The 25,979-nt window shown below is 31.3% G+C and overlaps 1 protein-coding gene across 4 annotated transcripts in view; it reads right to left on the bottom strand.

The window, feature by feature from the left end:
• LOC126773190 (protein unc-13 homolog A) overlaps nt 1–25,366 on the bottom strand; it is a 58,444-nt gene extending 33,078 nt beyond the window's left edge. Inside the window, exons 1-10 of one of the 4 annotated variants that reach the window (XM_050493914.1) lie at nt 20,556–25,366; nt 18,308–18,351; nt 18,051–18,141; nt 16,591–16,665; nt 16,075–16,294; nt 13,130–13,262; nt 12,183–12,289; nt 10,491–10,632; nt 10,214–10,340; nt 9,236–9,376 (exon numbers count right to left, since the gene is read on the bottom strand). In XM_050493914.1, the coding sequence (XP_050349871.1) occupies nt 9,236–9,376; nt 10,214–10,340; nt 10,491–10,632; nt 12,183–12,289; nt 13,130–13,262; nt 16,075–16,294; nt 16,591–16,665; nt 18,051–18,141; nt 18,308–18,351; nt 20,556–25,088 (5,613 nt within the window). In that variant the 5' untranslated portion in view covers nt 25,089–25,366. Of the gene's footprint in view, nt 1–9,235; nt 9,377–10,213; nt 10,341–10,490; nt 10,633–11,931; nt 12,039–12,182; nt 12,290–13,129; nt 13,263–16,074; nt 16,295–16,590; nt 16,666–18,050; nt 18,142–18,307; nt 18,352–20,555 lie in introns of all 4 variants that reach the window. The other 3 variants (XM_050493915.1, XM_050493916.1, XM_050493917.1) reach the window with 3 other exon arrangements.
• Between the last annotated feature and the right edge of the window lie 613 nt (nt 25,367–25,979).

Below are 25,979 nucleotides of genomic sequence, written 5' to 3'. Positions count from 1 at the left end.
TACTTATTAAATATCGGTAGACAGACTTGCAAAAGTACATCTGAAATTAAGCGGTCACCACTGCCCATAGACACCGGCGCTGTAAGAAATATTATGAATAACATTGTTCACTTCATAAAAAATATCTCTATCAAATTCTTTACCCGCCTTCGTTATAAAATATCGCGATATTCCTTTGCAAGAATGAATACTGGCGTGATGATGAGGATGCAACGAATATGCTGCTTATTTTTTTAACGTCAATAAAATTTATATACTACGTACATTGTTCTTTTTGATTTTCCTCTTTTTCATTTATAGATATTTCAATTTAACTGTTTAATATTTATGAACAGCATCCCTTATAAATCGTCGTACAACAATATAGTTTTCCAAGTTTTTATTGAAGAATTGAGGCAGCTCAGCTCATTTATGAATGGCCGCATATTTTATAATTGTTGTAAACTAAAAATATTGTACGAGTACAATGTAATTTAAGAAACGAAGCGCACGTTTATAAGAAACAGATTTAATGCAATAAAAACTTCTTTAGTATATATTATATAAACGAATAAATAAATAAAACATTAGGCATGGAATTCCACTTCAACCGAGTTCAAAATGAAAATTTGCCGATACATGAATTATAACTAAGACGTTAAGAATTTCAATTGGATTAACGTTTGATATTCAAGTAGAACAGTAGACTTGCCATCTAATGTCTGACTAAATGTTCACCTCAGCATAGCTCTAGCAGAATTGTATTCCATTTCATTAATTGTTAAAATGATATTTACCGTTAGATAAAATATGTTTGTACCTTTATTGTCCATGTCCTCATTCCCCAAATTAAAATGCACCAAGACAAGTGTCGTTTCGAAGTCATATTTTCGTAATTGGAGTAAATTATACCATAAAAATGTGCAGAGCCCAGGGTATCTCTGGCTAGGAATGGTTACTATTTTTTACAGTGCTAAAATCTATCATCAGGTGCCTTACATAAAAATATATAAAAGCTGTCAGTAAGTTTAGTCCAGACATGTACGATATAATGTATACTTTTAAATTAAAACATGATTACAATACCTAATTATTATGTAATTAATTGTCACGCAAATAAGTGATTATGAAGCTAATGAAGTCATCGCACTTACTATTTGACTAAAATGTAATTTTTCTTGATTCCTATTATACATAGAAGTTAATAAGCTCTTCTAACGCTTATTACGTAAAAGGGGTCATGAGTGTCGCACGCAAGCAAGTTTTAATTGCGTTACTTCTCACCTAGTATGAGGCAGCACATTTTATCTTAACATAGTATAAAACGATATAACAATAACGAACTCGTGAACCTGTTTTTTTTTTAAATATTTTGTACGCTTCGAACATAAGTCGTAAGTCCAATTTTAAATAATTTGATTATTTTTATTCATTTGAAGTAGTTTTTATTTATTTGAATTCATTGCCACATTCAGGGGTATTTGTAAGATTTTTCTTGTTAGTGGTGCTTGTGCTTGGGATGAATTATCGTCTGAACGATACATAAAAAAACTAAGAGTTTGTTTCTATTCATTTCTAATTCCTATTTATTAAATATCATGATCAAATCGAGTCTATTGATTAATGGCTTGCGCATCGATGCAATTTCAGATTCGATTCTAATCTCTTAGATAATTCTTCTTTATTTGTTGGTTCCAAAATAGAAAAAAAATAAGCAATCGAATTTATCTCAACATATGAAATTTAGAAAAAACTGTTAAAAGAGAAATATAATGTTTGAACATATTTCTTATATGGTTAACGTAATACTTATATGGTTTAATATATTGATTAACAAGATTGTTGACGAAGACATTGTATGTACTCGTAATAAGTGAAGTGATGCTAATTAAATTACCCTAATTGCTTGTTAAGGCACTAAGTAAAAGTTTTGCTACCTATTGTTACTCGTTTAATCGCGTTTAGTCTATGTTTAATAACGTCATCCTTGCCCAATTATGGCCACTGTGTGTGTATCTACGCAAGATGACTTGGTGTTTGGCTTTATGCAAGCCCATTTAGGTAGGTAAAATTATATATTATATAGGTAGTAACATTAAAAAATATATATATATATATATATATATATATATATATATATATATATATATATATATTCATATATATATATATTTAATGTATGTATATATATATATATATATACATACATTATTATATTACATAAGTCAGTAGCTAATTTATGTGTATATATAATATTCTACCGCTAAACAGCAATACCGTGTAAATTGTACATTTTGAGCTCGGTTTTAAAGAAAATCGTTGTGCAGAAACCTATATCTGTTGATAGATATTTCAAGACGTATTCATTTATATGTCTACACTGTCTAAATGAAAACTGTTTAAAATAAACGTTTTTGCTTAACTGTTTAACTAAGTGCCGAATACTTGTAGATATGGTTACAGCATATCGGGCTTTGTGCTCGTCTGAGTAGGTACCACCCACTCAGATATTCTACCGCTAAACAGGCACGAGGGACATAGCATCTTAGTTCCCATGGCTGGTGCCGTATTGGCGATGTAAGGGTAATATTTCTTACAATGCCAATGTCTAGGAGGGGTGGTGACAACTTATTATCAGGTAGCTCATTGCTGTCTGTCTATCTGTTCTATAAATAAAAATAACACTTGTCATCTTGCCGATCTTGATCCCATGTTAATAGTACAAAATTTGCAGCAGTTAATATCGTAAAATAACAACAAATGTGGTTGTGAAATAATAAATTGTATAACAGCTTTGTATAATCAAATTTATATTAAAATTGTGAGGCAACATTTAGAACACTGTTATGAAAACAATAAACAACAGTAAATAATATGAAATCCTCGCACATTTTGTTACGAAAGCACCCCCGGGCACTAAAGTAATGTGAAAATTAATAAAGGCACTACAGAAGGAGAGCATTTAAAATAAATTATATTATATTTGTCTTGAAAAAAGTAACAAATGTTATTGTTAAAATTATGTTTTTATGTGTTAAAGGAAGATGCTTTACAAGCATTAGTTATGATTAGTTTTTATTTTTTATTTTACTTAATATAATAATATATGTTTGTATTGTCTTTCTTTCCGAATTTGGTTACGGCGACTATTCTCAAGTGAGACTATCTAAACGTGTAAAATACATACGTATACTCTTTGGTAAGGCTTTGTGCAAGTCTGGGTAGGTACCACCCACTCATCGTATACCGTCAAACAGTAATACGTAGTATTGTTGTGTGCCGATAGCAAGTAAGCCAGTGTAGATACAGGCGTAATCGTCCATCTACCTTTTTTATATAAAAATATATAATAAGGATAGAATTCTGAACCGATTGATTTTAGCCGTCTGTTAAATGTCTGGTTCGACTTGCTTTCAAAACATGTATTCGTTACTTCATATGTTTTAGATAACAAGTTCCTACTGGCATGTTATAAAGTTCCCTTACTAACATATAACTAGTATTTTAGACATAAGCTTAAATAAAGTAAACGCGTCAATATTTTATTTTTTAATGAATAAAACACTTAAGTGTATAATACTCGAATCGAAGTTTCATTTAGTCAATTGACCTCTATATAGGTCAAAATTAAGGTCCCACTTGTGAAATACTTATCCCTTATTGGAAATTCAGGTCTCGTTATATTCGTTTCAATTACGAAAAATATTAAGCAAATGTCATTTTCTTTATATATTTCTTCTGTGTGTGCGATATCACTGAAGTCCTCCAAAGCAGCTGTACCGATTTTGATGTTTTTTTTGTGTGTTTCAGTTGTTATGATAGATTAGATTGATGATTTGGATTGGACCCGGTGGTGGTGGAGCTGCGATCGGGTCTAGGATTTTTTTACACAAAAATAAATAAAATTAATATTTCACCCGTACGAAGCTGACGGTATTGTATATATGTATATACAAATTTGATTTAGGTTTTATAATCTTTAGAGACCTGGAATAGAAATGAAATGTATTGTGACAACATTGTTTGAAAACTGCTACATAAACAACTTACTAATTTCATTTCTGTCAAAACGAGTTAGTTTTCGAAGCAAAATTTAATATATGTAATAACTATATATAAAAGTTAAAGGTAATTTCGAGATCATTTCCAAAATCACTGAAATTATTTTGATCTAGGTTTATTCATGAATGATTGATGAAAAATGTTTATCTGAGAAACTCTTATTATAATATGCTATGTTATTAAACAATAAGATGCCATAAAAGTGGTAGCAATCAGAGCCCTTTGGATGTGAGCAAACCCGTGTTACCAGTGTTAATTCGAAACCCGAATTCAAATTGACCAATCGAAAAACTGAGTAATCTTTTACATTCGATTAATTAACATTCGTTACTATTTTAAATTTCGAATATTAATTCTACCTATTCTATCTTTTATATTTTACGATTCGAATTCAGTTAAGTTTCGAATTTCTTTCTTACTGAATAACCTCGCTGAATGGGAATCAATTCAGTTAAATCCTGACGTAGCATTTATCGAAACATTTTTCAGTTGTTCTCTGTTACATTTTAAATTCTTTTTGCGTAGCTCCATTTTTATTGCAGGGTAGCTGTGTTAGATTTCGAACGCGTGAATGTTAAATATGAAGATATAGTTTTTTAACTCACCCCAGGAAATGAACCATTTATTTTTCTTTATTGTATGTACCGATTCTCTGGCTAAGGGTATATATAACAATTGCCAAACCAAGTTACATTGAATATTTTTTTGTATCGTTATTTACAGAAATATGGATATAGAATGTATATACAAAAAATAATGAACTTTGTGACTAATCAAAATGTAAATTAATAGCTTAGGAGTGATACTTTTCTTTTATTGTATGGCTTGCAATTTATTCGATTCTTAGTTTTTTTTTATTGTAAGGCATCGATGAATCAAATTCTTATTATTCTTTAGGTGCTTTTTATGTTCCTTCATATTATTCAGATATGTATCTTAAGCGTTTAACTTGTTATGTGTTCTAAAGACATATCACATAAAATAAACAGAAACATACTTCTAAAAATGTTGTATCAAATTCCGGACTGAAAAATTTTGATTGAAATTTTATATAAGTCGGACCAGTAACGATAACTTTTAAAATGTCAAAAATTCGAGGATGCTACTCATATTAATAACTACTATAAAAATATTTTAAAATTCGTTTGTATCAAGAGTAAAAACGTCGGAGACCGCAGTTCCTTTTAAAAATATAAGGACATTATAAAAAAAAAAATCATTAAGTATAATAATAAATATAGGGTGATTGCGGAAATGGCCGAAGCGATTTCATCTCCGACCAGTACTTGATATCTTACCGGAAATGAACTCTAAATAATACTATGTAAGACCGTTACCGCTTGTAAAAACTTTTAAAATACATTTTTAAGTAATACCATTTATATTTCCAGTGTTATTTTAAGCAGTATTCCTTAACTAAATTACTCGAGTTTCTATTTACGTAAAGTAAACTCATAAACATAAAAGTGGTAAAATTTAGTATGCAAGATAGTATACTAAGTTTCGTTATTATTACTTTCAATTAATATTATTATTAAGGGCACGAAAAGTGTGCGCACAGTTTCAGCGTAATCGGTTCTTTGAAGCTGGATTAAAATTAATTATAACTACAAAACAATAATAAATAATAATCTTATTTTGTAAAGAAAAGAAGAAAGAAGAGTTCTTATAGAACAGCACTGCAGATATTATATCGGACAGTTTAAATTAACAATTTAGTTTTACTAAAAGAATTTTTTCGTATTTAGTAGTTAAAACTCCAGAAATTAGCTTCGAATTATTTTAGCTAAGTTTTAAAAGTAATTCGGCATATGTTTGGCATTAACGGACATCCGTTTGAATCTGGGTTTTATTTTTCACTTCTAGAATTCGTATTTACTTCGTAATCCACTCGAGAGATGTCTTGAACTGAAGACCTAGTTTTAAAATTAGGAAGCATTTTACATACAGAATTTTCTATGTTATTTCGTCTAATTTGGATCAGATTTAATATTAGTCACATATTTAAATCGCTGCGAGTCAAGGATATTAAAAGCAAAATATTTGAGAAATAATTAATTTGTTTTTTTTTTTCTTAATATTGACTATTTATTTTACCTTGATACATATATAAAAATAGGAAAAATTAGTGAATTATGATATAAAATTAGTCAGCTTTAGTTATTTCTGAGTATATGATATTATAAGCCAACAAATTTTAACTATTCCTAGTAGATAATAGAAATTAGCAATACCTATCCAATGTCCTTATATATGAACATTATTGGTATCGTTTATATGTTTTATGACAAAAAAATTAATTAACTAACACAATATTTAATAAAACTTTAAAAGGACTCGTATTTGGCTTTTATTTTGATCATTTTGTAGTAAATGCAAATGCGGACAAAAACAAAAGAAAACAAGAATTATAAATTAAAATTAAAATAAATTTTGTCTTATATTTTAATGTTGTTTTTCTATTACAATATAAACTGAAAACGTATAAAGTCGTAAATGTTATTAGATTGTTAAAATAATTTCACGGTTTTGGAAAAGTAAATAATATTATATTAAAAATTATAATTTCGTAGTGAGAAAACGTTTAATGGTCTTAATTACAATTTTAATTACCGGACGAATTTATCCAAGAAATTAACCGGCGTCGAGTCGTGAGACCACACTGAATTAGTTTTTCATTTTACAACTGTTACTATTGATATCACATTTATTTAAAATTTTACTAGTTATTTAAATTATAGTTTATGAAGTTATTTCCCTTATTCATTATAAGTAAAATAATTTTAAAATATTAGAAGTAGATTATTATCATTTTGTTCATACAAATATAGTATATCAATAATAATTTCTAATTATAAAACATTTAGATACCAGTTTTACAAGTAATGTTGGCAAACATGTCAAAGAATCGTGTAGTTTTTTTCACGACGTTCGCTTTCAACTCAACACAGATAAAAATTAAACTCTTGAAAAACTGCTTGTCACTAACAGAATAATAGGTTATTGAAAACAAGCCAAGAAAAAAGATTAATCACGTCTCTCTGAACTAGACTTCGTAATTTTCGAAGAAACAGTTAGCGAGGTCAAAGTTTTTAAAACTCGTACTCAACTCATTGGTATAAGTTTTATTAATATTGGATTTTGTCGAGGGCGCGAACATTGCATCGCTAAGTGGAGGGATGTTATAGAATTTTCTTACGTAATAAGAGATTTGAGATGGCAACGCCCGATGTTATTAGCTTTTATTGTAAAACATTGTGTAGATACGCTTTGGGTTTGTTAATAAAAGGTATCTTTTATCCTTTTTTTATTTAAATCAGGCGTTAACCCACAAAATCGCCTGCAATTATTTCGTTCTACATTTAGTTAATTAATACGAAACCAACGGAAACGAGTTAGGCTAAAAAGATTTGCATGTGAGATACATTATATATATATTTTTTTACATGAAAAACGTATAATAGGTAAAAAAAAAAAACATTTTTTTTCTTTTTGTAGTAGTTAAATAAAAAAAAAACCGTTGTGTCAAACACAGATTTTTTTTTCAAAAATCGAATAGTAATAAACTTGTGCAATTACATTTATTCATCGTGAGACAATTATGTATTTATGTTACATCGATGTCAATTACATCGGCATACATGTATTCAATTCTATTTTTAGATTAAGTTTTCTAATTTTATGAAAAAAAAAATCAACAAGACTTTATTGTTAGGGTAAAATTTGGTTATTGTTTAAATATATTTTGCTTATAATATTATCGTCGAATGGAATAGATCGTGAAACAGTACATTTTTTGTAATTTTTTTTTAAATATATAAGCTAGCGCTTGACTGTTATCACACCTGATGGAAAGTGATGATACAGTCTAAGATGGAGCGCGCTTGTTAGAAAGTAATAAGTAATTTGCCAAGTAAAGAATAATATTGATAATGAGCCCAAACACTAAAGCATTGGTGCTTTAAAATTTGCATCTAAATGTTTCCGAAAGTGGGGATGAAATTATACTTAAATATTATCCAGCAGCCGAGCAGTTTGGCTTAGTCGCATCTACAAACTTTTAACATTTATGAAAAGTTCTCCCATCAAACTTTGTTATCAGTCGTGGTTATTATTATCAAAATTTAGAATATATAACAGAAGTATATTTATAATAATTTAAAATAGTAATAAAAACTTTATACCCTAAATTCTGAATTATCCCCGTATTTTTTATACAGATAAATTGCAGGAAATCTTTTTTACATTCCAAGTGGATAAAACCAAATTTTCCTAATTCCTTGATTATATTACTATTATGACGTCATAATAGTGGGATTGTATTATATTGACATTTTATAATAATTATTTAGGTAACGAGAATTGTGTTGTTTTTTGAAAATGTTTAAAAGTTATTGTTTATCAATACGCGTGTATAGTTTTGTTGTAATGTTAAATAAGCTTAAGCCAAATTATTCTTAAAATGAAAAATATTAATTTAAAATTATTTTACATAAGCTTTTGTTGCAACAGATGTTATAATAAAAGATCTAGTCATCATATTTTGTATATCGACACTATGTTTGAAATCCTAATATTAAATACATGCGACATAATATGAAGGTTTCCTCGCGTTGTTTTGTTCACCACTAATTTCAAGACAAATCATAAACACAAATTAATCATATGAAAATTCAGCGGTGCTTAACTGGAATGAACTCTTCTATTTTCAGTTAAAATTTAAGTAGCCACTGAGCTGCCTTAGCTCAAAAAAAGTTCCTTTAATTAGGAAAAAGTATAATAAATTAAATCTCCATTTATTATTATTATATTCCGTCACAGATATTTTGCTAAGTTAATAATTGCTGCACTACGCAGTGATTACCGAAATGTTGGCAATAAGCCATAAGGCATGGAGCCAATATTTTCAAACCTGTTGATTTTCTCATATGAACTTGTAAGCTTCATCACCGTGAATGCCCGTTAACTATAGCCTTAGGAAACGGTGAATCATTCGTAGAATAAACATAAGTGCCTGATAGCTTTTACGTACATGCATTTCCAAAAAAATCAGTAAATATCATTTACGTTTCATAAGCTGATAAGTTTTAAGTGCTGAATAATAACTTATATTTACGATCAAGTATTTTGTAGTCAAGTTTGATTTTGTAACAATTGTGATTAAAGTAATTTTAAAAATATATTTATTACTTACCTGGACGTGATAAGGTGCCACTTTTTCCTCTCCCTTTATTTCAACGTTGATGTGAAGCCTGATAGCTCCGGATACAGCAGACTTGTCTGTTCTTTTCTCCAAGTTGTACCAAACATCCATTTCACCGGATAATGTTCGAACCTGTGAAAGAAATTCACATTGGTTTCGATTTTAATAAGATAACCTAAAACGCTATGCAGATTGCAATGCGGAAAACGATTTAACTATTAAAATTCTAAATCCTTACAGAAATACCATCGTATACGGCTATTGTATCAGTACCAGTCATGTCAATCATACAACAAAAGTGACGTGACACATACGCAAAACGAAAAACAGGAATTGCAATCTCTTCTGTCATTTTTTATAAATACAACTGACAGGAGATACATGTCCACAGGGTATCAGATATCTAGGCAGGGTATGTGTTTTTCTAAAATACATTTTTCAAACGCACAGAATATTTTGTTTCGTCATAAAAAAAGTTAGAAGATAAAACTATGATCATATAATAAACATTCATATTGTAACATATGGAGAAGGTTTGGAGCTTATTCCACCACGCTGCTCCAGTGCGGGTTGGTGGAATACACATGTGGCAGAATTTCAGTGAAATTAGACACATGCAGGTTTCCTCACGATGTTTTTCTTCACCGTAAAGCACGAGATGAATTATAATCGCAAATTAAGCACATGAAAATTCAGTGGTGCTTGCCCGGGTTTGAACCCACGATCATCGGTTAGGAGTCCCGCGTTCTTACTTCTTAAACCTTCTCCTCAAAAAAAGGGAGAGGAGGCCTTAGCCCAGCAGTGGGACATTTACAGGCTGTTACTGTTACTGTTACTGTTGTAACATATAAATAACAGTTGAAATAAATAACAATCAACGTAAAGAAAACTAAATTAATTTTTTTATTTTTTTTATTTTGGCAAAACCAAAATACGTTTGGTCAAATTATTGACGTTATCATTACTAACCTCAATAATGGTTTGACCCAAGAAATCATCAGATTCTCGTGTCAATTTTTGTCGAAGTTTCGATTTCAAGTCATTGTCTTCATCCCAAACTCTTACTTTTATCCGATCCGAGGAATTGTGGCATTCGCTAAAATAAAAACGGATATTTTACATAATCAATATCGTTAGCTCGAGTTGCTATAGAAACATTATTATTTTATGAAAACGACTCCTTTGTCAATTTCTTTTTGACGTAAGAAGTTAAAAATAATAAAGTCTTATAGAATTATTAACTTACAAATAAAATTTTTCGTTCCAAACTGGATTTAGTTCTTGAGGCATGGTTCTGGTCCTCTTCTTAACTTTGCTTACTTGGACGGTTACGTACGGATCCGAGGTTCCACTTTTATCTTTGGCTATCAGCCCTTGAGCGCAGATAACTGCCCACGAAAAACTCATTTTAGTATTCTATTCAAAAGGTATAAATTATTACACACAAACGTTTAAATATTAATAAATATCTTACGTCACTATACCCTTTTTACAATTTGCATTGTAAAACTTTTTATAATCATAAAAGTAGCAATAAAATCAAAGCTGTTGGCATAGGCAACACAATTTTTAGGCTTTTACTTAATACCAAATATACGCAAATTAATTACGTTGGATTACAATCTGCGCTTTATATTATATCAGTTATGGGATGAGATTTGCAATACATAATTATGCCAATAATATATGTACATACATTAATATATCCTAACAATATTACTTACCTTTTCACTGGATCGTTGGTAATATTACAGCAAACGGCGATGGCTAAATACGGGTTTCCTGTTGTACTGTTCGATACGCGTAAAGAAGACACTAGCAACAAATCTACCAAAATGTTGTCTATATATAAATATGCCCAAATTCGAGTCTAAAACAACTTGAACATAGCGACTACATTCGCAAATTCTAATGCAAATTTGGTCAAGTAAAATTCAAAATATGAATAAAAATTATATGCACGGGGATGAAATCTAAAGTGGAATTTTCACGAATCGAAAGTTGTTTAGAAGAAATAGCAGAAGGAAGAAGAGAAAAGGATTTTTTTTCTTACAGGCTTCGTATCCTGCATGCTTTCACGTCGCTAAATTTAAATGCATTCACCTATTTTGGTACAACTCTACAAGGGAATTAAATTATTTTTATTTTGGTGTGAGTCCACCAATATTATTGTCCGCATAACAGTGTCGAGTCTGGAAGTGAGTGACAGTAATAAATTATTATTAGTGACATGTGATTCATGCAATTGCGTCAATTTAAAAGATATGTTACCTTGTTATGGTTAACAATCATGATCAAATTGAATATGAAGTGTTTAAGTGTAAGAAATACCATAAAATTTGTGTGTGCATAATATTATTGTTTTGATTGTAACTATAATTAATATTTGTGTCAGATTCGTGGAATTTCCTTGTGTTTAATGGTTATTTAAAGCTACGTTTTGTCAAGAGAAGTGAGTTGAGGCTGTGCACTAACGACCGTGAATGGACTGGGTTAGTAGGTAAAGTAAAGTTGCAGAGAGAGTTTTGATATTTGCTTAAATTTTTATATACTGTGTCTTTAGTCACTAAAAATAATAAATCTGAGCAAACATCAAACAAGTGGTACAGAGAAATTAGGCGAAGTCATTTCTAATAGAATCAAATTTGCGAGCGCGCGGTCTGTAGCCGCAAAAGACCACTGCAAACCTGTGATGGCGATTTTGCAGGACCATTTTGAAGTCCCTTCAATAGTGATTTGCTCAGCCTGTTCGAGGCTGTCTATGTGAGTGTCGGGGTCGACGTTAAAAGTCCGCCTGGCCGCCACATGAAACGAAAGACACGAAACAATTTAGTGTCGTGTTTGTATTGTGTTTCTCTGTTGTCCTTGACCGGTTCGACTGGACGGGAGACCTGGAAGATCTGAAAATAAAGGGATTATCCACGACACATCTTCGAACCTGTGATGGCGATCTTCGCACTCCATTTCGACGTGCCATCTAGGACGGACTGCTTCACGGTGCTCATGTGTGCTGAATGCCCCTCTTGTTCGATGCTGAACACGCGTCTGTTGCATATACACAGATGTCAAAAACGGCTTTAACAATATGGTTAAATGTCCCCTAACTATTTAAAAAAATAGTTATTAGAAATTAATCACCTAATTATAAGTTATAACATAACAGCGGTATTCGTTTCCTTTAATAAACTTTACATTCATACATAAAACAAATGAATAGAAACAACACCATATTTAGTAAAATCACTCTTGGCTCGAAGATAAAAAAGAGGTATTTAGGATATTTATTTCTTCGAAAGGCTTAGCGTGTTTTTAAAAAAGCCAAAATACATACTTATGATGATATACATAATGATAAATTTAATGTTAATGAATAGAGGAGCATTTTTTATTGTTTATTTTTTTAAAACAGTTGCAACCATTGTATAAATACGAGAAGTAAATATAAACTTATAACACTAAATTTCCAATTCCACAAGATCTTTATTGGTGATTGATTGATTTAATAATATGATCATGCAGATAAATTTGCCAATGAATAAGCATAACGGTTTATTATTTAATAAAATATTATGTCGATGACAAGAAGTCATAGAATTATTTCAATATTAAATCCAAAACTTTGAATTAATGATGAATGCTGAGACTAAAAAAAAAATTTCAACAATTGATTAGATGTATTTCAAACACTGCTTCATAGTACCTGTATTTCTTTCTCTGTAATTAAGATATAAAAATATATAACGATACTCGTATAAGATTTATTGTTTTATAATAATAATAATACACATTAAGAAAAACTGACAAAAAAAAATTAAACCTTGTTGACAGTTATTTATAATTTGTCTATACAGAACCACAATAATAATCTAACCTAATTTGATGTACCTGATTAACTCAAAGATTTCCGGCTTATCTCTCTCTCGGTGCTTCATTCGTTCCTTCATGGCGGTGATGATGGAATTGGCTTTATCTTCGGCGCCATGTTTGGATGACTTTTCAGCGGCCCCTGCGAAACACACTGTTCAGGCGATGCAAATACCATTCTTAGAAATTGCGGGTTGCGCCGGGAAGGCACCCCGCCCTGCAGTCAGGCCTGCTACGACAACTCACAGGACACAACCCAATCAGATTCCGACTTGGAGCCGTAATAATATCATGGCTTACTTATTGTCGGATCTGAAGAAGTCGCTGGCCTAGAGCGGCGCCAGCCGGAGCAAACCTGAGCACGGCGCCTTTTGACAAAATGTATCTCAAAGCTATTTACAAAGTAACCATTCACTTTTTGTGTATTATCAATAAATATTGACGAAATAAATATCAATAATCCACAAAAAAGAAAATAGCGTTAAGATTATCAAGAGTGGTATTCCCCTTGCGTTTAATTGTAAAAGTATTTTTGTTTTATCCAATTTTAAATATTGTCACAGTGCTCATTATAACGAATATCAGCATAAATATATGCAATATTTTGAAAATAGAATAAAAATATAACATAAAACTAATAAATAAAATAAACACAGAAACGCGGAAGTCTATAAATTAAAAACACGTAAGAAATGAAACTAAGACCACATATAATATCGAAGTGGACAGAAATTTGGACTGCGTGCAGACATTGCTAACAGGCACAGTTTGGATTTTTATCACTTGGGGCGCTTGTGTCACGAAGCTTGTAGGCATCTTTTTAGAAAATAATCGAGCGGTGTTTATATTGTGGAATGTTGAGTAATATATAAAGAAAATTTAAAAATACTGTTCAAGGGCTCTTGACAAGTTTCGGCGCTGGGCGGGGCACCCGTGAGGAAAGAACAGGGTCGGTATCCCTACCTAAGTGAATTTTATAGTATACATTTCAAAAACATATTATTAATTATTTAACTAAAACATACTCTGGATATGATTATCTACATATACATCAAAACACAAGCATTAATCGTTATTAAATATTAATAAAATTGTATTATATAAATATCTTATAAATTTTGAATTTGTGATAAATATAAAAAAATACATTGATAGAAAATTAAATGAATACAATACATAGAATATAATAAACCCGACTAATTAATTTCAATTCATGAAGAGTTTGTATAGATAAATGTATTTACTATTAATGCTTTTGAAATGTAAACTATTATGACGATGACGTGCAGTCGACTTTAGTTATTCCAAATTAATAATAGGTTGAGAACAACTATTTAATCGAATATTATCAGACCGACTGCCCGTCTAAATGATGGTGCAAATGTGAATCTAGACGAATGTTATTAGAATCTGAATTTTGAAAATGTGTTGAACTTTATACCGATAGCCATGCACTCCGATTAAGCAAAAGGACCATATTTTTGTAGGAGGATTTCATGCTTTATTATATGAGGTCACACATAAAAGAAGGAAACAGTAAAATTAAAAGACAACGTCAATATGAAAAAATATAATAATAATTCTTGTATCCTGAATTACATGAATCCAGATGACGGAGTATAAAAAATGTAAAAATGTTTAAGGCCTGAATAGTATTATTTACGGTTACCCTAGGCCGTTAATTCACAAATAGCCACCGACAATCATGCAAGAATTCAAATCATGCATAACTTTATTTTAAATGTTTATAATTTTGACTACTACGACAATTTTAATGTTGAACCAATCAATAAACACACAAAACAAATGATAATGTTACCTTAGATTAAGATGTCATCTAGATTGCTAAATCTAATAATATATGGGGAATAAACTATACATATGAGATCGTTACATCATTTAAGATAACGCGCATCGTAATTATTACTTATTTTATTAAACTAACTTCTTGTACTTTCAAATCATTGAATTATACTTTGCTTAGGTTTATCATAAGTTGTGCCGTGTAAATATATAATTAAACTTATTTTACTGACCATAAATTTTAATTGATATCAAACGTAAAGGACAAAGAACTTGAGAAGTCAGATGACCTGTCAAGAGCTGTTCAAGGCTCTTTAAGTTCAGAAGAGTTCGGAATATTCTTTGAACATCCGCTCTATCTTCATGCACTTTCGTGTTAAAATTATGTCAAGAGGTATATTATAATATACCTTTAAAAGAACACAAATTTAACCATATGTATGGTATGATTGGTATGGTAACGATTATTGTTACTTCTTCGTAATTGCGGGAATTCATTACTCAGCATTAGTTTTGGAACTGCTTATCTGTGCAAAGGATAAAAGTTATAAATGTTCCTATTATATTCAATGATTCTAAATTTTAATAATAAAATGACGACTATTAAAGTATTTATAGAATCTTTAAATTAACGTGATTGCCTTCGGCTTCGTTCGGCAACAAAGATCTTGTCTACGATGTCACCCGCTACGAGTGCATCTTGACACTACTTCAACTTAATAAGGAGAACGGCGCTTTGCCGCTGCCAGAAAAGTAGAAACATCGAAGTAGAACATGTCTTTATGATGTAACGACCTTAACATTGAGGACGTGACCGTCAATTAGGTAAATTGCATTCAGTTTGTTTCTTCGTTACGTTTCTAGTGTATGAGGTGTTTGACTGTGACAATAATGTCTAAAGTATGAAATTGCTATTTATCGTAATAGCTATTTTGAAAAATGTCATTAAATTCACAATTATTTTGAAAATTGGTTTTCAATTCATTAATATTATATTGAACGTTCAAAAGAACGATACAATATTATACTAAATACTCAGAATAAATTAAATAATTAATTTAAATTATTCTATTCAAACAATACAATAAATAATATTGTATTTATATAAAACCAATTATCAAAAGCATGTAGAGCTTAAACCAGAATTATGATCCAATACTTACTCTGAAGGCAATCAGCGTTGAGCAAGTCTTTGCATTTCTCGTGACATTTGACACCGCACTCTGTGCACCTGACTCCTTGTCTTGCGATACCCCACAGCAATCCTTCACATTCGTAGCAATATGTCGGTGACGTGGCAGTCCAAAGCACGAAGTTATGTGGGGTTGTTGATGATATTGGATAAATAAGTGCTTGCAATGTCTTCTTGTAAACGTGCATTTTCTGCAATACACTTTAAAGTTTAAATCTGCCGTACTAAGAAAAACAAAATGAATTTTGTTTTATTCTTTGTTACATATTATAACCGATAAGTTGTGATTCCGGTTATATGTAAACCCAAATTGAATTAGTTTTTACTAACTACAAATTCAAACCGCCAGTTTCTAAAATTATCAAAATCAAATGTTTATATCTGCGTATTGCGTCATCAGCTCATCAATCAAGGACTATTCAAATTAGGCCAAATCATTTAATTTGACTTTAATAATTGTTTCAGAAACTGGAGTCAGATAACTTACCAATTCTTCATCATTCAAAGTTGCCCGATGAACCGCCGATGTCAAACCTGCGTTCCTCTTTGTGGCAGCCATCGTCTATATAGTAAATAAATGCTTAAAATTCATCCAAAATGACATAAAATCAAACGTTACGTTAAATTTGATTTAAATATTAGTTCTACATGGAATAACAATATTTAAACTTAAAATTTTCTAATATTTCATTTTGTATACTGGTTTCTTTATTCTACTCATGCTATATATTTAAGCTGTTCTTTAAGCCTGTAATAGTTTTTTTAGAATAATAGATTCTAAAAATTAAGTTTAACTTTTGGACAGGAACAAGATTTTTCGTGAAATAACAAAATACAAATGCATTTAAAATATTTTAGTTTTGTGCAAATTTTAAAATAAAATGTATGCAGAATAAAAAAATTTTGCATCTTCGATACCCGACGTGAACGGGTTTTTGAATTGTTATCTATCAACAAATATTATTTGACTAGGTAACAAAAAAGTATGAAGCTCGTGCACTGCATTGTATCCGTATTCATAAAATTATAATTTAATTAACTAGTAACAGTTATTTCATTAAAGTCAAATAAAAAAAAATTCATTAGCCAGGTAGCTGTTTCATGCAATTGCTTGAGGCGACCACTTCGATTACAGTTTCTTACTTCAAGAAAAAATTAAAAATCAAAAGCGGTTTATCTAGAAAATTATGTTATCAACAAAAACTGCATATCAAAAGCATTTATATTAAATTTTAATAGTTCCATGCATAGAAGAAAGTGTTATTGGGAGAGATATACCTTGAGAACCTGCGGGTCCACGGTTAGGGGTAAAATGCAATGAGATTATTAATTTTAATCAGGAATTTTCATTTGCATTATATGGTTCCGCTACACTATTATAAATTTCAGGTGACCCCTAAATCCACTATATCTTGCAGGTGATTTGGTGTTGGAAGGCCCTCTAAAATAAGTAGGTAAAGACCACCTACACAAGTAGCATTAGAAGGGATACACATAAATCACAGATATAACATAATACATCAAAGAAAGTAGAAGGGTTTGTATAGACCGTCGAAAGTCTAACAAAAATCATCAAATTGGAACAATACACGTAGAGATCCGAGATTAATAAAATATATATATTTGAATGTATTTCGACACGACTTTAGAAGATCTTTACGTGAATTGTTTAAGAAAGTAATATATAGAAACTCCCCGTTCAGAAGAAAACATTTATTACGCGCCTAATGTTACTAAGCATCAGGAAGCGCACGTCGATGCGAGCTGTAAACATTTACGACCAGTTTCAAATATCTACCTTTCGCAATCAGCTGACCCCTTTAATAATTTGGAACATATAAGGTTAAGATAGTCAATTGAAACCGGCCAAAGAAAGAAAGATAATAGCTCCATTTGATCTTTACTAGAATTTGTAGATAACACAAAACATTTACAAATGCTACTTACAAGTTCCGATACCAATGGAATAGATTTTCTTCTCGGCCGAATGTCAGGCATACTGTCAATGTTGCTATAGAAGGGATTATCCCCGGGATGCCTAATGAAACGAATAATGTTACGTTTGTTACTATGACTTGAATGGTTATTTACAAATTTATACAGGCAGTCTAAAATTATATTCAAGCTACAAATTTTCTTAAAATAGTTTATTTTGATACAATAATAAAACGATGTAATAATGTTGTTATTAAAAACATTCATACCCATTCCCCCTTCCGCCTTGGTCGTTGAAACCGCCGGTGCCATTCTAAAATAAAAATAAAAATAACAATTAACAACTAAAAATAAAAACAAAACAAAAATCTAACATTTATTGATAACAAAATAAAAAAAACAACAATAATTTCAATAATAATAAAGATATTATTTCCATACATTTCTTAACTTTTTATGCCAAAGAACAATTTTTAATAGAAACGTTAGCGGAATCAGTATGAGTATTACAAATCCGAGCTACGTCGTCAATACTTTAAACGAAATGTATGTAAATTTTCTCATAAACACAATAATATGGTCACAAAATATGCAAATGGAGAATTAATATTTTATCAACATACTTAATTAAACTTATTAACAAAGTAACACTAATCATAATTGTCATGGAGATGCTTAGAGATGTTAGCTGTTGAGATACATACTTATTAATACATTTTCCAATAAGTTCATTGAAAGCAATAGGTTTTCTTTAATACATTTATTAGGCTTAAGCGGGATCTGATATAATGTCCCATAATAATGTTGCTTCTAACGAAAGCGTCTTTGATAATTGCAAATGCTCTTAATAATCCTTTAAATCCATGGCCAGAGAACAATGTATGTTATATAATTATAGGTAACGTCTAAATTTCACTAGATATAACAACGATAGTACATTTAGTGCCCTCTAAGTTATATAGGTGTCGATAACTATATGATTGAACGACCTATGTAATGTTAATTCTATGCTACATTATATGATTTTTTATGACAATATACTGTATGATAATGTGGCCTTTCATCATTTCTGCAATAAAACTAATTATTTGTATATTTAACCGATAAATAATAAAAATGAAATTTACACATTATGCTATGTATTTTTTCTTCTAATTAGATTCAGGTAATATTATTATGTATGTATACAAACATAAATTGTAAAGGCATTTAAAGCATTTCAATTACAGTATATATAAATAATGTTTTGCGCTCATTAATTTTAAAATATTATTATTACTGAGTAAATATAATATGTTATCAATAGAAGCAATATATGACATTTTCCGATTACGATTATAAAAAATGAAGAATTTCTCTTTATGATATGACGTGATATGACGGCGAAAAATTTTGTACCTTTATGCTTTAAGAATTTTTATATTATGAAAAAAAAATTAACATGACTATTTTCTTATTTACTCTGTGCATTAGCGCTTGGCACTATTAATAAACACCAAGTAGATACATTTTGTCTAATACTGACTACGTTATTTTTATACTGTCATAAAGAGTATTATAATTCAGTTATACAATTACTTCAAGCAATGTATAATAATGAGTTGGTGTAAAAACATTTTCAAGTTGAATATTTCTAAAGGTTTTATAAAATTCTAGTAAGAATAATATTAATGTATATTATAGAAAATCTTTAGTACGGATTGCGGTGGTAATACCTAGTTATTGCCTCGTTCATATTATCTAGTATTAATGGCAGATTTAAGTGTGTATAGTATAATACTTAAGCACAATCTCAAACGACCTTGCTTATAAACCTTGTTTAGCGGCTGTTTTGTTAAATACCGAATTCGCTCTCACTGTCCTTATTTATTTGACATTTGAAAGAAGAAACCACAGCGTTTTTTAACTAATCACTCGCTGAACAATATTTATAAATAAGGCTGTAAGTTATTCATTTATAATTAATCAAAATGTAAATTTACAACAACGGAAGATTCGTTCTGAATATTATTACACACCAATATTGGCAGGAACATTCAATTATCGAAATAGCAAATGCATTTTTATTTCTATATTAAGACTCAAAGAGTGTCTATATATATAATATTAACTATCAATTGCGTTGTATTTCTTGAGTAATAAATCAAATTCACAACCTTTGCTTATTTTGTTCTTTTTTTCAGTTTTTAACTATGTTTTTCAAATGCCTTGAAAGTATATCGTATCAAGTATAAGGATTTTTTCAGGTTAATGCATTAAATTTTTAATTATCAGATCGAATGTGTACACGTCATATTAATATCAATTTATGCTTACACATTAATATTTAAATTTTTCTATATGTGTATAAATATTTAAGCAATTATCATGTTTCTGCTAAATTATGTAGAACTAACCTATTACATTTTTTAAAAGCTGTAATATAATATGTAATAAACAACTACCTTAATCGCTTTAAGAGCTTATGTCTTAGCTTTTAACTCTAATTTCGTGAAATTTTTGCATAAGATAACTTACACCAGCGCTAACTTTATCCTTTTCGGTAGACGGAGTAGTTGCGACAGGAGGTTCTGTTGCTTTCTCTTCAGCTTTACGGTCTTTTAAAGCTTTTAGTAATTTCCATTTACTACCAACTGGAGCATCTTGCTGTGGTGGTGGTTCAGTTGGGATAGGGTCTTGACGTGGTGGTGGCATATCGTAATCCTCATCGAACTCGTCACCACTTTGGACTGGGCTATCGGGGCCAGATGTTTCACCCGATCCCGAGTCCCCATACGATTTATCATCATCTGATTCTCTTTCTGGAGTGACATCGCTGTCGACTTTGTCATCTATAACAGGAAATGTTGTTACATCTTTCCATGTATCTTCTGCAGGTTCTTCATCACACTTCACTTTTATCGTAGCTGTTTTGAGTTTCAACTCTTGTAATACGAACGACATTTTTTCTTTTAAATTGTCATTTGGTTCATCTGGAAATTCTTCTTCAATTTCGGGTTCTTCTTCTAAGGTTTTTTCTCTCTCTGCCTCTAGATGCGACTGGTGTTCCATTTCTTCTAATTTTTTTAGTTCATAGCAATACCATTCATCTTCTGAATCTATGCTATCTTCTGTACTTTGACGTCTAGAAGACACACGAGAACCACTTCTCCATGAATGAGTACTTTTACTATCGTCATCATCGTGTTTATTAGGAATATCTAAACTTTGTTGTTGTCGTGGTTGAAACTTATTTTGAATACCACGAGCACTTTGAATTGAAGGACTACGTTCTGAAAATGCCATTGATTCTTCAGGAACTGAGCTGCTGATAATTTCCGGAGGACTTGATTTTAACGGTTTCTTGACTTTTTGATGCACTGTATGACTTGGTTCTTCAGGTATAACTGAATCTGCCTTAGGTGGAGAGGTATCAGATATTTGATCGTCAGAAACAGATGAAGATTTCCGCAATCGATATTTGCCTAAAGCTCTTGAGACTGCAAATTCTTGAGAGCTACCATTATATGGCTTATTATTTTCAGTCAACCCTTCATCTAAAGAGGCAGCGGCTTTTTTAACGTCACCGACGGTTGCAAATAGAGAGGCGGGGCCATTATTATCATCTTTTAGTTCTTCCTCAAAAGGATCTATATTTGATATATCTGTATCAATATCCAGTTTTTCTAAATCTGTTATATTACCTTGATTCATTTGACTTACACGAGCGAAATGAAAATCAATATCATCACTTTTATCTCGTGGCAATACACCACTTTGGAATTTTCCGTTTTCTTCCATTATACTTTCATCATTATCTTCTTCATGAAATTCAGCACCATGCTTTTGTAACTCTTGAATCATTTGTTGCTGTTCGATTATTTCTTGGTGATTAACTTTCCTTTGCTTAGGTTTGAGTGGAACCTTTGCGAAAACGTTTCCTTCATGTGTGGAATCAGAAAATACACTATCAGAATCTTCTGATTGAGCACTCGAACGACCCCCAGACCACTCCGTTTCAGACGTTTCTGGATCAGACAATGACTGGTGACTAGCCTGTTGCTTTCTTCTTGCTTTCTGCAACAATCCCGACATTGATGCAACTAAATGGTATTTTTTCTTTCGTCTTTGCGCCGATAATATTCTTTCTTTTAATGATTTTTCTTGTTGAGTTGGTTCTACTGTATCTACTCCAGATGGTAAAGAATGAGATCTATGCTTTTTTGGTAAATGTAAATCCGGAAGCCAATGGCTCATAGAAGACATGGCGGATTTTAAAGATGACGTTCTTTTCGGTTTTTTTGATTGTTTATCATGTGTTTTTCCTTTTAAGTTAGATGAAATCGATAAATATCCTGATTCCGAAACCAATATGCCTGTAGAATCAACATACTGTTCTTTTCTCATTATATTATGTTCTAAAGCTTGTTTATCATAATCATCTTGCCCATCATTCATAACATTACCATTTCGTTGATCATACTGTTGTTGTTTAAAATATTCTTGTTGTAATTGATTTTGAAATTGCTTTCTTTCTGATATATTCAAAGAATGAGATTTTAAACTAGATGTTTCCATTGAACTTGTTGGTGATCTATTTCCTTGCCATGAAATTCGATCATCTAAAGAAACACGTTTAGGAGAATCATATCGAGTAGATGTTGGATAATATGACAGTGCATCAGTAAGATTTCCCGTTGGATATCCTGAACGATGATTCTGTGCTTTGTATCCATTTTGATGCAAATGAACATCGTTTTGTCCAACCGTATTTGCTCTTGTCAAAGATTTCTTATTCACATTTGAAGCTGAAATAACCACAGTTTGGGCATGATAACTGGGTTCAGGTGGATAAGAGTCCATTATTTGCTTAGGAACCGGCTCCGTAATTTCATTTCTATCTAATAACTCGGAAAAATGTCTATCTTCTGAAAGCATTCCCCTTGGTGTACTATAAACTGTAGTAAAAATGGGTTGCCTATTTCCGGCCACAGAGTATATTGAAGGTGCTTCATTTTGGTAATAATATTCTATGTTATTAAGTGTATTTTCATCCGTTATTGAATATGGAATATCACTTTTTATAAAACTAGAATCCATTTTTTCCTGTAACCTATTTAAATCTATAGTAGTGTCTTTAAAGCTGTCACTTTTTCGTAAGTTATAATCTCTTTGGACACTTTTGTCTTCATACTGGTATGAATCCACAAGTGTTTCTAAATACGGCTTGGAATCTATTTCAAAATTCATTTTTTGAACCGATTGTGGGGAAGAAATTCTAATCTTGTGACTGTCATGTACAGAATGACCGATTTTACCTGTTTTAGGTGAACCAGGGCTTTTTTCTAAGCTAGACCAGCCACTCATTGAAGAAAGTCCAGAATCAGATTTAGCTGCTACTATATTTGTACTATCTCTTTTCACATGTTTTGGAGAAGTTTTAGGAGATTTAGGTGATCGAGGGCTTAGTCGCATACTTTCTGTTGGTATTGCTGTTGATAACATTGATGAGTGAGCTGATAATAGTTCATTGTTATTATCGATTGACGAAAAGAGTTGCGTTCCATTGGGAGGTGCAGGTGGTGGTGGACTAGGAGATTTTCGTAATCTGTTTCCCTCAAAGTTTATCTCTATTATGTTATCTGCTGGTACAGTAAACATTTCATGAACAGATGCCGGAGAGTGTTGGTCGGTTTTGTATATTTCAGTCAATGTTTGAGTTGTACTTTTCGTGGAAAAATAATTTTGTCTTGTTGCGTCGGTTCCTGGATATTGTGCAGTATAATCAAATCTTTCTCTTGAAATTGCACTAGGTGACTTTGATGATTTTGCTGCGATTTCAGCATTAGCTACCGCTGAACTATATGCTAAGCGTCCAGTTACGGTTGTATATGGTTCTGTTGTTGTTCTTTCATGTATATATTTTCGTCGAGGAGATAAAGTAGGCGGCAAATAATCTAATGATCTATCTGTTCCTGAATGTTCAGAAAGAGATAACCTCGATGGAGATTTATCTCTCATAGTGTTTTCTTTAGGTATCGTTAAAATAAAATCATCAAAACTTTTCATCATGTCATTGATACCCCAATTATCACCACCAGTGTATATATTTTTTAATTGCTCGTTTATAATATTTCCATCTTCAACCAATGTTTTAGCTTCAATATCTCTATCGTGCTTTGCTGATTTCTTTATTTCTGGACTAAGAAGTCTAGTTTTCAAGTCTTTTAACTCTCTCGAATCTTTGTGTAATTGGGTTGTCAACCTATCTAATTCATGTAATTTATCTACAGTAATTTGATCTATTGTACTTAAGGTGGAGAGATGTACCATATCTCTTTCACTTATACCGGGTCCACCTTGTAATCCACAGTAATTTTTATAATCACTGGAACTGTAAATTTGTCTTGAAGTTGTGGGTATAATTTCTACATCAGCTTCTTCTGGTGCTTCCCAGATCATATCCAATTGTGACGGTGGTCTTGAATTTTCATCACACACCAAATCATCTCTATAAGCCTGATTTAGGCTTCTATAAAAGGCCTCATTGGATTCCATCGCTTCTTCTTGTGAATCAAGTAATACAGCACTCCTTCCTATATCTAAGCCTTCTTCTATACCATCTTCTACCGTACCATTTCCTAATATCTCTCGGATTACCTCTAGCCTAGACATAGGATCTCTGGATGTGACAGTGCGACACGCGTAGAAATCAAGAAGAGTTGATATTACACCCTGTTGATCAGCAAGCAATGACTCCAGCCTCTCTAATCGATCCCACATCCTAACGTATTCTTGACTAAGTAGATCAAGAGCTCGCCACGCATATTTTAATTCAGTTTCCAAGATGTTGAGACGTGTTCCGAGACGTTCCATATAGTCACTGATAATATAATCGCCTGAATATGGAGGAAGATCGGGGGGTAGTGTGAGGGAGCCGAAATCGTCCATATCGACCTCGGCATCCCCACTCCCACCGCCCTCGTTTTCCTCCATCACGTCGCTTGCACCTGCTCCAGCATTGTCGTGAATTTCGTGCATCATCTTTTGAATGGACAGTGGGTTGGACATAACATCTCTCACTATGACTCATCCCATATCGTTTTACTTTTAACACTTTTCACATAAAACAGTTCCTTGTAACGTTCAGTTTTTTTTAAGATCATTTTATCACTTTAATTTTTAACACATATTGTTAACTTTGGTTCACTTTTATAACTATTAAAACGGTTCAACACTTTATGTATACTTTGTACTTAGACGGAATTAAATTAATTTGTTTCATCAAAAATATATTATTTAATATTGAAAACTGTAAAACACTTTTCTGAAATAGAAAAAATTGGTATCAGGACAACTGCTAGATAACACTGGTTTGCTCATAAACGGATTTATGTACAAGCCAGTAGAAGGAATGGTATAAACCTCATTGAAACCTGTAAACTACATAGTTCTAGATAAATAATAAAAATTGTTTTTATTAGCTACAATTCCTGTTACAAGTAATTAAAAAAAGTTAATAACTAATATTTTTAAGAGTTGACATGTTTCTAAACGAGGCAGCTAAGCGGTTCGTGTAAGATTCCACTTAAGTCCATAAACCTCAGAGGTGGAAGGCGTCACCTGATTTGGGAGGGGATGGGATTTGAATTAGGATGATAACCAGGTTCAACCACCGCTTCGCTTAGTAGTATGGGGTATAAGGAAAATTGTAATTCAAGATTTATTCTTTACTTAAAATATTATTCTATATGTTTCTCATATATTTTAGACTATTTAAACGCGGCAAACTTTATAAAGCCAGCTTATTTACACCAGTTGTTGTCGAGCTGCTAGAGTTACAGCATAGTATTAAAACCTTCTCCGTGAAAAATTACATATTATGTGGACCAATTTACATGATAATCGGTAAAACAATATAAAAGTCTACTAAGCTCAAATAGATATCTCAACATCCATGTT

The sequence above is a fragment of the Nymphalis io genome, chromosome 14 (assembly GCF_905147045.1).
Source record: "Nymphalis io chromosome 14, ilAglIoxx1.1, whole genome shotgun sequence".
Lineage (NCBI taxonomy): Eukaryota > Metazoa > Arthropoda > Insecta > Lepidoptera > Nymphalidae > Nymphalis > Nymphalis io.
Note: the sequence above shows the minus strand (reverse complement) of the source record. Positions and strands in the feature narration are given on the sequence as shown.